Below are 12,395 nucleotides of genomic sequence, written 5' to 3'. Positions count from 1 at the left end.
TGAGGTTTTTCAATGTGGATGTTGAAGTCACCTAGCACCAACAAGGGAGTGTCATAAACAGAAAAAGATGAGAGAAGAACATCCAGTTCATCTAAGAAGTGACCTAATGTACCTGGTTGGCGGTAGATGACAACCACATTTATGTAGAAGGAGTGGATAATGGTGGCTGCATGGAATTCAAAGGAGCTGATCTTTGCCAGTGACTATCTTTGAGTAAATGTCCATTCTTTGGAAATCAGTAGTCCAGTTCCACCCCCTCTCCCTGTCTGACGAGGAGTGTGGGAGAAAGAGAAATTAGCAGAAAGAGTAGCATGTGAAGCAGTGTCCTCCGGTCTCAACCAGGTCTCAGTTAGAGCCATGAGATTATAGTCAGAATGTGTAGCTATGGAGGTAATAAAATCTGCCTTGTGAACAGCAGATTGACAATTTCAGAGGCCCACGGAGAGAGTTGTGAAATAGCAGATACATGTATTGAACGAAGGTTGTGATAATTATGCCTGCAGCTTACCTCCCGTGCTTTGCGAGTGTTAGTAACAACAGGAATTAGTTAACACATAATAAAAGTGCAATGAAAACAATAATAAGTGCAAAGATTAAGTAAAATAAATAAATAAAGTACTCAGGTGCTTTGTCGGTGTCTTTGCTCGGTGGAGTCGCACAGGTAGAGTCAATGGTCTTTACACTCGTCAGTCTTCACACGCAGTGAGACTAGCTGCTTATATACACCCCTGAGCGCTTGCTGATAGAATTCAGCTTGACATGCTTCAAGAGTTCCCACAATACAACAACAGAAACTGAGGCGAGGGGTGCAAAACCGACCGTGATCCACACACAAGCTCTTACAGTAACCAAGGAAACTTTGAGTAATCTTTCTAGCACTACACACAAACAACTGAAAACAAGTCTAAATGTACTTACACGCTGCTGGTCTCATTGCCAAAGTGCTTCTCCTTATATGGTTGAACAAGCCATCCTACTTCCCTTACTTACTTACATTGTCTATCCATCCATCTATTTATTCATTTTGTTTATTAAATGTGTTATTTTTGAGGCTGACCTCAAAAAAATATAATCATTTTACTGCCAGAATTTTAGGTGCAGGCTAGGACTGTCTCTGCCATTGGCAGATAACGTTGATTTTTTGGCTTCATAGGACATGGACTTTCAGCATGCAGTGGGACGGTTTGCTGCTGAGTGTGACATGGCAGGGAAATAAACAGCACCTCTGAGTCAGAAACCATAGTTCTTGACTGGTAAAAAGGTGGCCATCTCCAGTTTGGAGAGTCTTTACCCCAAATGGAGTACAAGTATCTGCGTTTTTTTTTTCATGATAAATGGAATGTGAGATTAAAAGATGGATCAGTGCAGCAGTAGCAGTAATACATTTGATGTGATTGTCTGTTGTGGTGAAGTAGCTGAGATGAAAGGCATTGTTCTAAATTTACCACTCAATCTAGGTTCCTACTCACATCTATGGTTATGACTGAAAGGACAAGATCTCGGTAACAACCGGACACATTTTGCAAAATGTTATGACCTGCTTGTTTGAGTTGCACCATAAAAGTGAGATAAGACAACAAAATAGCCTGAATGCAAATGATTTATTATAAAATGTAACTCAGAACAATCAATCAAAGCAACCAACAAATGTCTAGGCATAATAATGAAGATAAAGAACTTAGGATATAATCACAACAACACTTTAACTACATAATATAAGTAATGCAAAACAAAACCATAAAGTTAAAGAGTCAATGAGATGGCAGGTCTTGACATGAGCACTCCCGAGTAGCCACAGCGTCCAGGGGTAGCTAGCACAACAACTTTTATATACCCATTGATGAGTAATGCAGGCATCCAATCAAGATTTACCACATATTCCAATCTGGAGTCTTGGGATTATCAAAGTGTATTAATATTGTAAAACTAAATACTTGTCGCTCTGCCAAAATCATCAAATATTCATCAAGTTTGTATTCTACTCAAAACAGTAAATGTAGTAAACTAGAAAGAATTTTGAATCTAAAAGTAAAGAAACTTTACTAATAAATAGATGATTTGTTTCTCATTCAGGGAGTCAGACAAAGAACATCATTGAAAACAACACTAGCTACATGAATACACTGAAGAGTAGAGTACAGATATATCCGCACCTGTACAATCACTTGCAAAGAGATTTTAAGCAGCAGAGATGCTGTTTGCCAGATGTTTATGAAACTGTTCTTCTCTCAGTTGCCATCATTGTGTTTACAGTAAACGCAAGGAGCGCAACACATTTCTACAAAATTTTCACAGAGGCACAACAAACACACAGACGCAGGGGAGAAAGACAGTGACTGTTTACATGGACATCAGTAACTGAATGTTTGATGACAGTGGAATGTTTGATACTGCACATTGTATAAGAGAAAAAAAAACTGCATTTCTCGGTAACTGAGATGCACTCAGTATGTCAGAAAGCCATGTGCGTGTGTAGACTATCCTGTCAAAAAACGCGTTTACATGTTTACACTCAAGAGAGCAGCATTTACAGCAGATCCTTCAGTCCATAATATTGTAATGATATTAACGTACTGACTTTAAACAATTCCTCTTCTCCCACTTGTTTTGGCAACCCAACTAGTCGTCTTTCTGTCGTCTGAACACTGTTTCAGGTAAAACTTTAAAGCTATCATACATATTAATGAAGTTGCCCCGAATACACAATAGAGCGCACTGATTGGTTTGAAAAAAAGTCTTTCTCATGAATGAATGCAGTACACTCAGAGACAACATGAAATACTCCCAGGTACAGACAGACAGTCTACATGCTGGAATACACGCAAGGAAGTGTATGGGTAGAAAAGTCCAGTGTGACCGCGGCTTAAGTGCATGTGAATGGTTTCTTTCCAGTGTGGATCCTCATGTGTTGATTAAGGTATGATGAGCGGCTGAAACTCTTCCCACACTGAGTGCATGTGAATGGTTTCTCTCCAGTGTGGATCCTCATGTGGTGATTAAGGTGTGATGATTGGCTGAAACTCTTCCCACACTGAGTGCATGTGAATGGTTTCTCTCCAGTGTGGAACATCATGTGTAGAATAAAGTTTGATGATTTGCTGAAACTCTTCCCACACTGAAGGCATGTGAATGGTTTCTCTCCAGTGTGGATCCTCATGTGTTGATTAAGGGATGATGAGCAGCTGAAACTCTTTCCACACTGAGTGCATGTGGATGGTTTCTCTCCAGTGTGGACCCTCATGTGGTAATTGAAGTGTGATGAGCTGCTGAAACTCTTCCCACACTGAGTGCATGTGAATGGTTTCTCTCCAGTGTGGATCCTCATGTGTAGATTACGGGACCACGATAAGCTGAAACTCTTCCCACACTGGGTGCATGTGAATGGTTTCTCTCCAGTGTGGATCCTCATGTGTTGATTAAGGGATGATGAGCAGCTGAAACTCTTCCCACACTGAGTGCATGTGAATGGTTTCTCTCCAGTGTGGATCCTCATGTGTTGATTAAGGTATGGTGATTGGCTGAAACTCTTCCCACACTGGGTGCATGTGAATGGTTTCTCTCCAGTGTGGATTCTCATGTGAATCATAAGAATGTATTTTCTTCCAAAACTCTTTCCACACTGAGTGCAGGTGAAACGATTCTTGTCTCTCCTTTTTAAAATACCATCAGTCTGTAAAAAAGTTTTTTCCTCAATTTTGACATGATGTTCCTCCTCTTTACTCCCCTCGTTTTCTTCAATTAGGTCTGAAATAAAAAAAAATAAAACATTAGTTTCCATTAAGTCTTTTCATTAAGTCTTAAAGGGCACCTAGGTTACCCCTTTTTTCAGATTTAATACAAGTCTTTTGCGTCTCTAGAATGTGTATATAAAGTTTCAGATCAAAATACCCATCAGATTTTTCATTATACCTTTTACAAGATGCTGTTTTATACTGATTTCCAGCAGGGGGTGGTTTTGTCGTACTGTGCCTTTAAGCCGAGTTCTACCCGCCCACTGTTTCTACATGCCTCCTCCCTCAGCTGCGTCAGACAACAGACAGACTTAAAGGAAGAAGGTCTCACGTAGCGTTTGTGAGATACTACAGTAAGAACTAACCTTTACTAATCAGTATTGTGAAGTTGCATTGATGAGTCACACACAATATCGTTACAAAGTTAACGCGCGCGCGTGCGTGCAAACACACACACACACACACACACACACACACACACACACACACAGATACACACGCAGGCAGGCAGGCAGGCAAATTTGTTTACAAAACATCACTTGCTGAAGCTCTTGTCTCGGAATCACTCCCCCTCTTTATGACATCGGCTGCTATAACAGTACTTCTTAAAAGGGAAAAAGATCCACTTAAATGTGAATCTTATTGATCAGCTTACTCTGCTGTGATTATAAGATCCTGGAGTGTTTCTAGAAAAACCTAGTAAGAGCTTGTTTAGCAAGCCAAGGTGTGTCTGATTGGTGTTGGAACTAAACTTTGAAGGACACCAGACCTCCATGACTGAGTTTGGACATGCCTGCTTTAGGGGAACGAGACAGGGCTACCCTCTGTCTCCTCTGCTCTTTGACATTGAACCTCTTGCAATCATAAAGAACTCAGATGGCTTGCAAGGAGTTTTCAGAGAGGGACAAGAACATAAGTTCCTGCTATATGCTGATGATCTTCTTTTTCTGTCAAATCCAGATACATGTATTCCAAAAGCTCTTACAATAATTTCAGAACTGGGAAATGTTTCTAGATACATAGTCAATCTAGCAAAGTGTCTCCTTTTCCCTATCAATGATAGAGCACAGCAAATGTCCTTCCAATCCTTTCCATTTTTAGCAAGTCCTGATAAATTTGTATATCTGGGTGTGAGTGTGACACGCAAATATAAGGATCTGTTCAATAATAATTTTAAAACAACATTAGACAAAGCCAAACGAGACATGGCATGGTGGTAAATCCTTCCTTTATCTTTGGATGGGAAGATGAATTTCATTAAAGTGACAATACTACCAAGATTTCTGTTTCAGACTGTGCCTATTTTATTTTTATTTTTATTTTATTTTTATTTTTCTTTATTTTATTTTCTGGACTATAAGATTCTATTTTTTCCCTAGGTTTTGACCATGCGGCTTATACAAAGAAGCAGCTATTCTGTGGATTTTTCTTCCACCGTTAGAGACGCTCTGATCGGAATTACCGGTAGAATAAAAAATAAGAGACGAAAAATCAATGCAAAGAAATATAGACTGCGCTACTTTTTCTTTAGCAGATAGAACACACATAACAAATTACTAACTAAAAATTATATTCAAATCCTTGCCCCTTCATCATGAAAACCACATAAAGAAGTTCATATGATTCAAGTTAAGTTAAAGGCCATCGGGCTTGCTACCCAGGAAGGAAACTGCGCTGCAGCACGCAAGCTTAGCGTCAACGAATCTATGGTGAGGCGTTGGAGGCAGCAGCGAGAAGAGCTCATGCAATGCCAAAAGTTGAGAAAAGCTTTAAGAGGACATAAAAGCAGTTGGCCTGAACTTGAAAATGTCCTGGAAGACTTGGTAAACACACATAGAGCATATGGCCGAGGTGTATCCATTGTAAAGATTAGACTGAAAGCCAAAACAGTCTGCCTCAAAATGAACATCGAAGGTTTCTAAGCTGGGCCGTCATGGTGTTTCAGATTTATGAAACCTTTCCAATAGAGCACGGACCACTCTCTGTCATTAACTCCCTCCTGACTATCAGGAAAAAGTTAAAACCTTCCACAAATTCGTTGAAAAAAAGATAAAAGAGAACTCCATCAGACCAGACAACATTAATAATATGGATGAAGTACCTTTGACATTTGATCTGCCTCTGACCAGGACTGTTACCAAGACAGGTGCATCATCCGTGTTGTTGAAAACAACTGGCCATGAGAGAACGCACTTTACCTGCGTTCTGACATGCACGGCATCCGGACAAAAAATTCCACCAATGGTGATTTTTAAGCACATAACTACGCCCAAAGAACAACTCCCGAAAGGTATAGTGGTCAAAGTTAATGCCAAAGGTTGGATGGTGGAAGGCCTAATGAAGGAATGGTTAACGAAGTGCTACGGTAAGCCGATTTTTTTCACCAGAAAAAAGCGCTACTTGTTTTGGATAGCATGAGGGCCCACATCACAGATTCTGTGAAAGCAGCAATCAAGAAAACAAACTCCATTCCAGCTGTGATTCCTGGAGGTACAACAACGTATTTGCAGCCACTTGACATCAGTGTGAATTGGGCATTTAAAAGGTGCACTCCGGGTTGAGTGGGAGACTTGGATGACAAGTGGTAAAAAGTCTTTCACAAAAACTGGCCGCATGCAAAAAGCATCCTTTTCTGATGTCTGTCAGTGGATCCAAACAGCGTGGAGTGCTGTCAAAGAATCCACCATTACCATTGGGATCTGAAAGGCTGGACTGCTACGTGAAGAGAGCGGTGCACTTTCAGAGCTAAATTTACTACAGGATGAAAGCAACACAGAGATCGAGACTGATGGAGACAAATGTGACGAAGCGCTTCTGAGGCTGTTCAACTCCGACACTGAAGAAGATGAATTCATGGGTTTCAGCAAAGATGATTAAACTGACTTGTGGTTTCAAACACAAGAGAAATAAAGGTGAATAAATACCGTTTTTTATGTTCTGTTTTTATCAGCAAAGTTGCTGCCGTGTTAAAAGGCAATGTTCAGAAAGAATCTGTTCAGGTACATACATACATGTACAGTTTCAGTACAAAATCGTTCTGTACATGCAGTAAATTTCAAATTTTTCAACATAGATATCTGCGGCTTATAGCCCGGTGCGGTTTGTATAACTTTTTTCTTTTTTTTAAATAGCGCGCATGTGGCTTATATACAGGTGCGCTCTATAGTCCAGAAAATATGGTAATTGTATTTTTACATTTCTCTAAGATAAGAAAATTCCTTGCATAAGAAAGGAACTCTTGGAAAAAAGAAGGAAAAGGGTGGCTTGCCAATGCCAAATTTCTGCTCCAATTTTGTTAAATCCATTGTTCCCCCCCTCTCTTATAGATTCAGCGTTCCAATGATGATCTAGGAAGGGAGTTAACTGTGATAAGAACCTGTTAAAAGATGCCATATTTATCTCATTTCAACAGTTAAGAACAGACATTGAGATTCCACACTCTAATTTTTTAGGTACCTTCAGGTCTTTGGTTTCGTTAAAAAATCTTCTCTCCTTCACTGAACCAACCAAAAGCAGGCTGTATAGATGAATTGGTAAACATGAACCCATATCAAAAAGGTGTAATGTCCATGTTATATGAAGTGATCCAAAGAACTGCCTCCACTTCCCTAAATCGTATAAAGCAAAACTCGGAAGACCAACTGGGACTAGAAATATCAGATACAGCCTGGCAATATGCCATAGAACTGGTACACTCATCTTCTGTATGTATTAGACATGGTCTTCTTCAGTTTAAGGTGCTTCATAGGCTTCACCTATCTAGGAGCAAGCTGGCAAAAATGTATTCAGGGTCAGATTCATCTTGCCCCAGATGTGGTTTGGAGCTAGCAGATCAAAGTCATATGTTCTGGGGATGCCCTAGATTACATCATTTTTGACCAATATTTTTAGATAATTTTCATCTAAATGTAATAAAGATATGGATCCTAATCCTTTGATCTCAATTTTTGGTACAGTGCCAGAAGAAATGTACCTGTCAGCTAATCACGTCGAAATCATTGCCTTTTCTTCTTTACTGACCAGACACCTGATTCTTCTCAGGTGGAAAAAGACGAACCTGCCATCCCACAATCATTGGATATTAGAAGTGTTATCACATCTTTAACTCGAGCACCTTAAGTACACCATCCGAGGCTCTACAAAAAAAGTTTTATGAGGTTTGGCAGCCTTTCCTATCCTACACTGAACGCTCAGGGGTTATTATATCCTAAGTGAGAGTTTATCCCTAATTTCCTGATTTGTTTTACCTATTTTTATTTTTCTCTTTTTCCCTTTTTCTTTATGGGGTATGAGTATGTCTGTAGCAATGTACCATGTTAATTTGTTGTTTAATTTGTTTGTTGTGGAAAAATCGTAGACTTTTGAAAAATCAATAAAAATATTTGAATAATAAGAATGTAAGCAGTACTAAATAGTTTTTTGAACAAGTAATAATCCCATTAATCTAGTTATAGTACATGTTCCTGTTGAAGGTCTGTGAATTTAAGCTATTTATTCATTAAAGAAGGACAAGCCATTCTCATACGTGACTTTGTTCTTTGAGTGACTGAAATGTAGGCAATAGCTATGTTTCCATCCAAAAATGCAAATTAAATTTATTTGCAAAACTGGAATATCACAAAAAATATTCAAATAAATTAGCGTTTCCATCCAATGAATCAAAGAAAACAAAATCGTCACTTCCTGATTAACTAGCGTGAAATATCAACAGTAAAAGCAGAATTTACTGCAGTAGGAGAAGCTACATGAATCTTTTCTTTATTTAATAAAAGACTTTCACATCAGAGGATAATGCCGACACACAATGAACACGTGGTGGCGTTTGAAGCAATGAGATGTGGAGAACAGACGCTCTTGACTCGCTCCAGACACTCTGGAGGTCATTAATAATATAATAACATTAATACTTAAACGGTTGAGGTGTTTTAGAATGATCAAAACAGCATTTCTCATATTTTTTAAATGTCTGGGTAAACAGACACTTTTTCCACTTCGAACACAAAACATTTTCTATTGAGAAACTTTTTAAATAATTTGGAGCAGTAAACATGTCAGGCATGTCATTCAATTGAATCCTTGACTTCTGCTGTCTTCTTTTGTTTCAAAAACACAGATTTCTTTAAAATTTGAAACAGCATCTTTGGATATCTTTTTTGCTGGAGATACTGTTGTCCTGAAAAACTTGTAAAAAAAATGTAAAAAAAAAAAAAAACTTACATATACAGATGAACGGTACAGCAGAAAATATTGGCGGTTTTAAAACCTTGACTTTTTCAAACTGCGGCATACCTTGAAAGCGATTATTGTCCTACACCTCAGCAGCACAACACTGTTTTTAGGATCTAAAAATGTATTCTTTAAAAAAAAAATCTCAAGCAAAAAGATTCCAATTTCAATGTCTGCTGGTACTTGAAGATTATGGTCAATATTCTGATGAACTTTACACTCAAATGTTTGCATATCATCAGCATGCTGTAATCCATTTCTTAAGCAACAAAAGTCATTTTAGACTGGTTTGTTGGCCAGTTGTAGTCAGTGCAATGCTAAACGTTATTGTTCCACTATAATTTCATTGTTTTGTCTCACTTCGTCCCGCAACAACAACATATAGTTTAAAATACAATGTTTTATAATAATTAATTAAGTTAGTGTCCATTTCATTCAGCATATTTCAAATTAGGGGCATCCACATTTTCTGACATAGTTTAAATCAGGGTTTCTACAGGTGTCACCAAGTTAATTTTAAGACTTTTTAAGACATTTTTAAGACCATTATGAATGAAATTTTAGATTAAGGAATTTGTCAAATGCCCCAGATGAAAATAAAACTTTCAAAAAAAATAAACTTTCTTTAAAATAAAAAACAAATGAACAAAAGTTTTACTAACTACAATAAACTATATAATTACAATATAAACTATAATAAACTAAATCTATGCACAACAATCTGTCCAGGTCGATGTCCTCAGCAGAAAAAACATGGAGCACGTTTAAACAAATGAAGCACGAAAATAATTAAAGCATTATGATAAATAGAGTTAAAATGACCTATTTGAATGAAAAGTTTTAAGACCTACAACACAATCTTTCAGTAAATTTAAGACTTTTTAAGGCCTAAAATTTTAGGTTTTTAAATTTAAGACATTTTAAGACCCTGCGGGTATTAAATAGGGAATAGCCCTGGTAGTTAGTTATTATAATAATGATGATTTAATTGTAGATACTGTCTGTGAGAACTAGTAACAACTACTACAAACAAGTTTAAACCCATAAACAAGTTGATGAAAAAAGGGAATTGTGATCAATGTGACATTTGCAAATGGAAAGTACTAAGCCAACACTATCCCTGTAATAGCAGATGATTTCTTCTATGAGAATACTTTAGGTCAAATATCGTCAGCTCAGTTAAACTTTTTTAATTTATTGTTTTTATTTGTTTTATATAGTGCCAGTGCTCAAGGACATTTTACAAACAGTAGGAGAACAAGAAATGCAATAACCTTAAGAAGGTTGAGAAAATGGGAGACTAATAATACATTAAAATAATGACAAAAGACACGAGAAAAAGTAACAAATGAAACTCATTCCTGATTTTAAATGAGTGCTTATGTGCATTTAGGAGAACTAGGCAGCACACTCAGGGCTGCAAGATGGATTTAATTTAGTATTCTTATTATTAAAATATATCTGTACGAGAATCAAATGACTGAGTTGGTGTTTGAGAATGAAAACCAACCTGTTTGTTCCTGCAGATCTTCCTGTTTGACTGTGAATGTTTCTTCAATCTTCACATCTTCACTCTCCTCTTTAATAAACGCCATCTTTATAACAGTGTGGAGATCAGTCGCTTCAGCAGGAGTTTTTCTCTGTGTTTGGACACTTTATCCTGTTTAAAATGAACAACACAATAAAAAACGTCCTGTTTAAAATGAATAAAACAATGAACAGAAACAAAATATCTTCTGCTTCAACAGTTTCTTTATATGAGAGTCATTAAAAAACAGAAATCAGGTAAGTCTGAGCAAGAAACAATAGACACAAATGAGCCGATTAAGAATAGTACTCCATTTCTTATATATAGTGATGTACATTTGAATAGAATGACATTATGCTATTTAATAAATAAAACCTTCACTAAAACACTTATTACACACTTTACTGTTGCTGTATTCAAACTTTAACAAATGTTGTTAATTATTTTCTTTGTTTTATTTATTTAATTGTCTGCTTGCAGCAACGCTGTAGCACTTATTTGCACAAGACAAGAATTTCCTCTTGGGAACAAATAAAGTTTATCCTATCTTATTCAAACAATAGACCTTACTGTGAGTAAAATAATACTTCTTTGTATAAATGGTTAAAATAATATTGTCAACAGCAGGTACATCTAGCATTTAACGAACAGACTGAAATTTTAATCAGTCTGTTTACATCTGTGTAAAAGCTTTAAAAACAAACCTTTCTCCAGTTGAATCACAGTGTGGGAGCGGCGCAGCCTTATGACGTCACACCACCATGCCACAATAAAAGTCTTTTTTTTCCCCATTTATTCCTTATCATGACTTATTGTTACATTTCTCCCTCTTTTTTCCACTTTATACTTTATCTGCTTCCTGTTTTGTACTTGTAAGACCATCATTTATGTTCATTGAATAAACCCATTTACCCCCACTAGATCTTGGCCTTCAGGTAGGTTGCATTCACTTGCATTCACTGATGTTACCACCTCTTTGTATGTTTGAATGGGGAAACATCAAATTCTCCAAAATTACCTGCCAGGTTCCAACCTATATATGTAATAGGTTGAAACTTATTTGGGCTACAGTCCATTTGTCAGGATAAAAACAATATTTATAACCAAATAAAAAAAAAATAAATAAAAAAACTAAACAGTTGTAAAGAAGCATTTTAAAATGACTGATTAACTTAATACACTGTTGAACAATGCATCCACACATGTTTAGATTTTACATTTTATAATGTTAGCATTCAGATATTATTTGAGTGTAAATTCAGAATGTGCAACTCACCTTTCCAGTCTTTAATGAAGAAGTGGGATGAGAAAAGGCATCAGTGGATTTTTCTTTGTATGTTGTTTTTAGTAATAATCCCAATGTAGGAATCTAAAATTGTAGTTTGTCCTCCAAAGTTGTTTACTTATAGCAAAATAAGCCAATGAAGATTCTTTTAGGAACCCAGAATATATAGATGCAACCCTGCTGAGCTACTGGATCTGGAATGTGATTGGATAAGACTCAATTGGCCCCCATTAATGCTAGTATAAAGATGCAAATGAGCAGTGGGGAGCAGATAAGACTCGAGACACATTACTGTAGAGGATGGGAAGTTCAGCAGCTTTACAAACCAGTTTTACAGAGAAATAATGATGTATTGGGATAATAAGTTGACTTTAGCCATCTTCATTTGTTTTGTTGATGTTGTTTTATAAGACTTTTGATGAAAGCTTTTTTTTATTTTGGCTGCTGCATTTTGTAGTTGTCGATACACTTATGATATGTAACACATTTCAATTAATTTTTTCCCAAACCTGGTTAAAAGGTAATGCAAGAGTTGTGTGTTATTTTTGCAGAAGCTTCTCAGAGTCTCTTGGCTGAAGTCTTTGTTTAAAGATGCAAATGAGCATTGAAGACTCAATTCACACCG

At 36.9% G+C, this 12,395-nt stretch overlaps 1 protein-coding gene across 1 annotated transcript; it reads right to left on the bottom strand.

Annotated features, from left to right (window-relative positions):
- Positions 1 to 1,582: 1,582 nt before the first annotated feature.
- LOC148680738 (uncharacterized) lies at positions 1,583 to 11,243 on the bottom strand. Its single transcript, XM_088650675.1, has 3 exons — positions 11,190 to 11,243; positions 10,468 to 10,617; positions 1,583 to 3,744 (listed from the first exon to the last, which is right to left on the bottom strand). Exons 2-3 carry the CDS (start codon positions 10,550 to 10,552, stop codon positions 2,864 to 2,866), a joined length of 966 nt encoding a protein of 321 aa, XP_088506801.1. The 5' UTR covers positions 10,553 to 10,617; positions 11,190 to 11,243; the 3' UTR covers positions 1,583 to 2,863.
- Between the last annotated feature and the right edge of the window lie 1,152 nt (positions 11,244 to 12,395).

This window comes from Danio rerio, chromosome 4, assembly GCF_052040795.2.
Source record: "Danio rerio strain M-AB ecotype USA chromosome 4, GRCz13ab, whole genome shotgun sequence".
In the NCBI taxonomy this organism is placed as follows: domain Eukaryota; kingdom Metazoa; phylum Chordata; class Actinopteri; order Cypriniformes; family Danionidae; genus Danio; species Danio rerio.
Note: the sequence above shows the minus strand (reverse complement) of the source record. Positions and strands in the feature narration are given on the sequence as shown.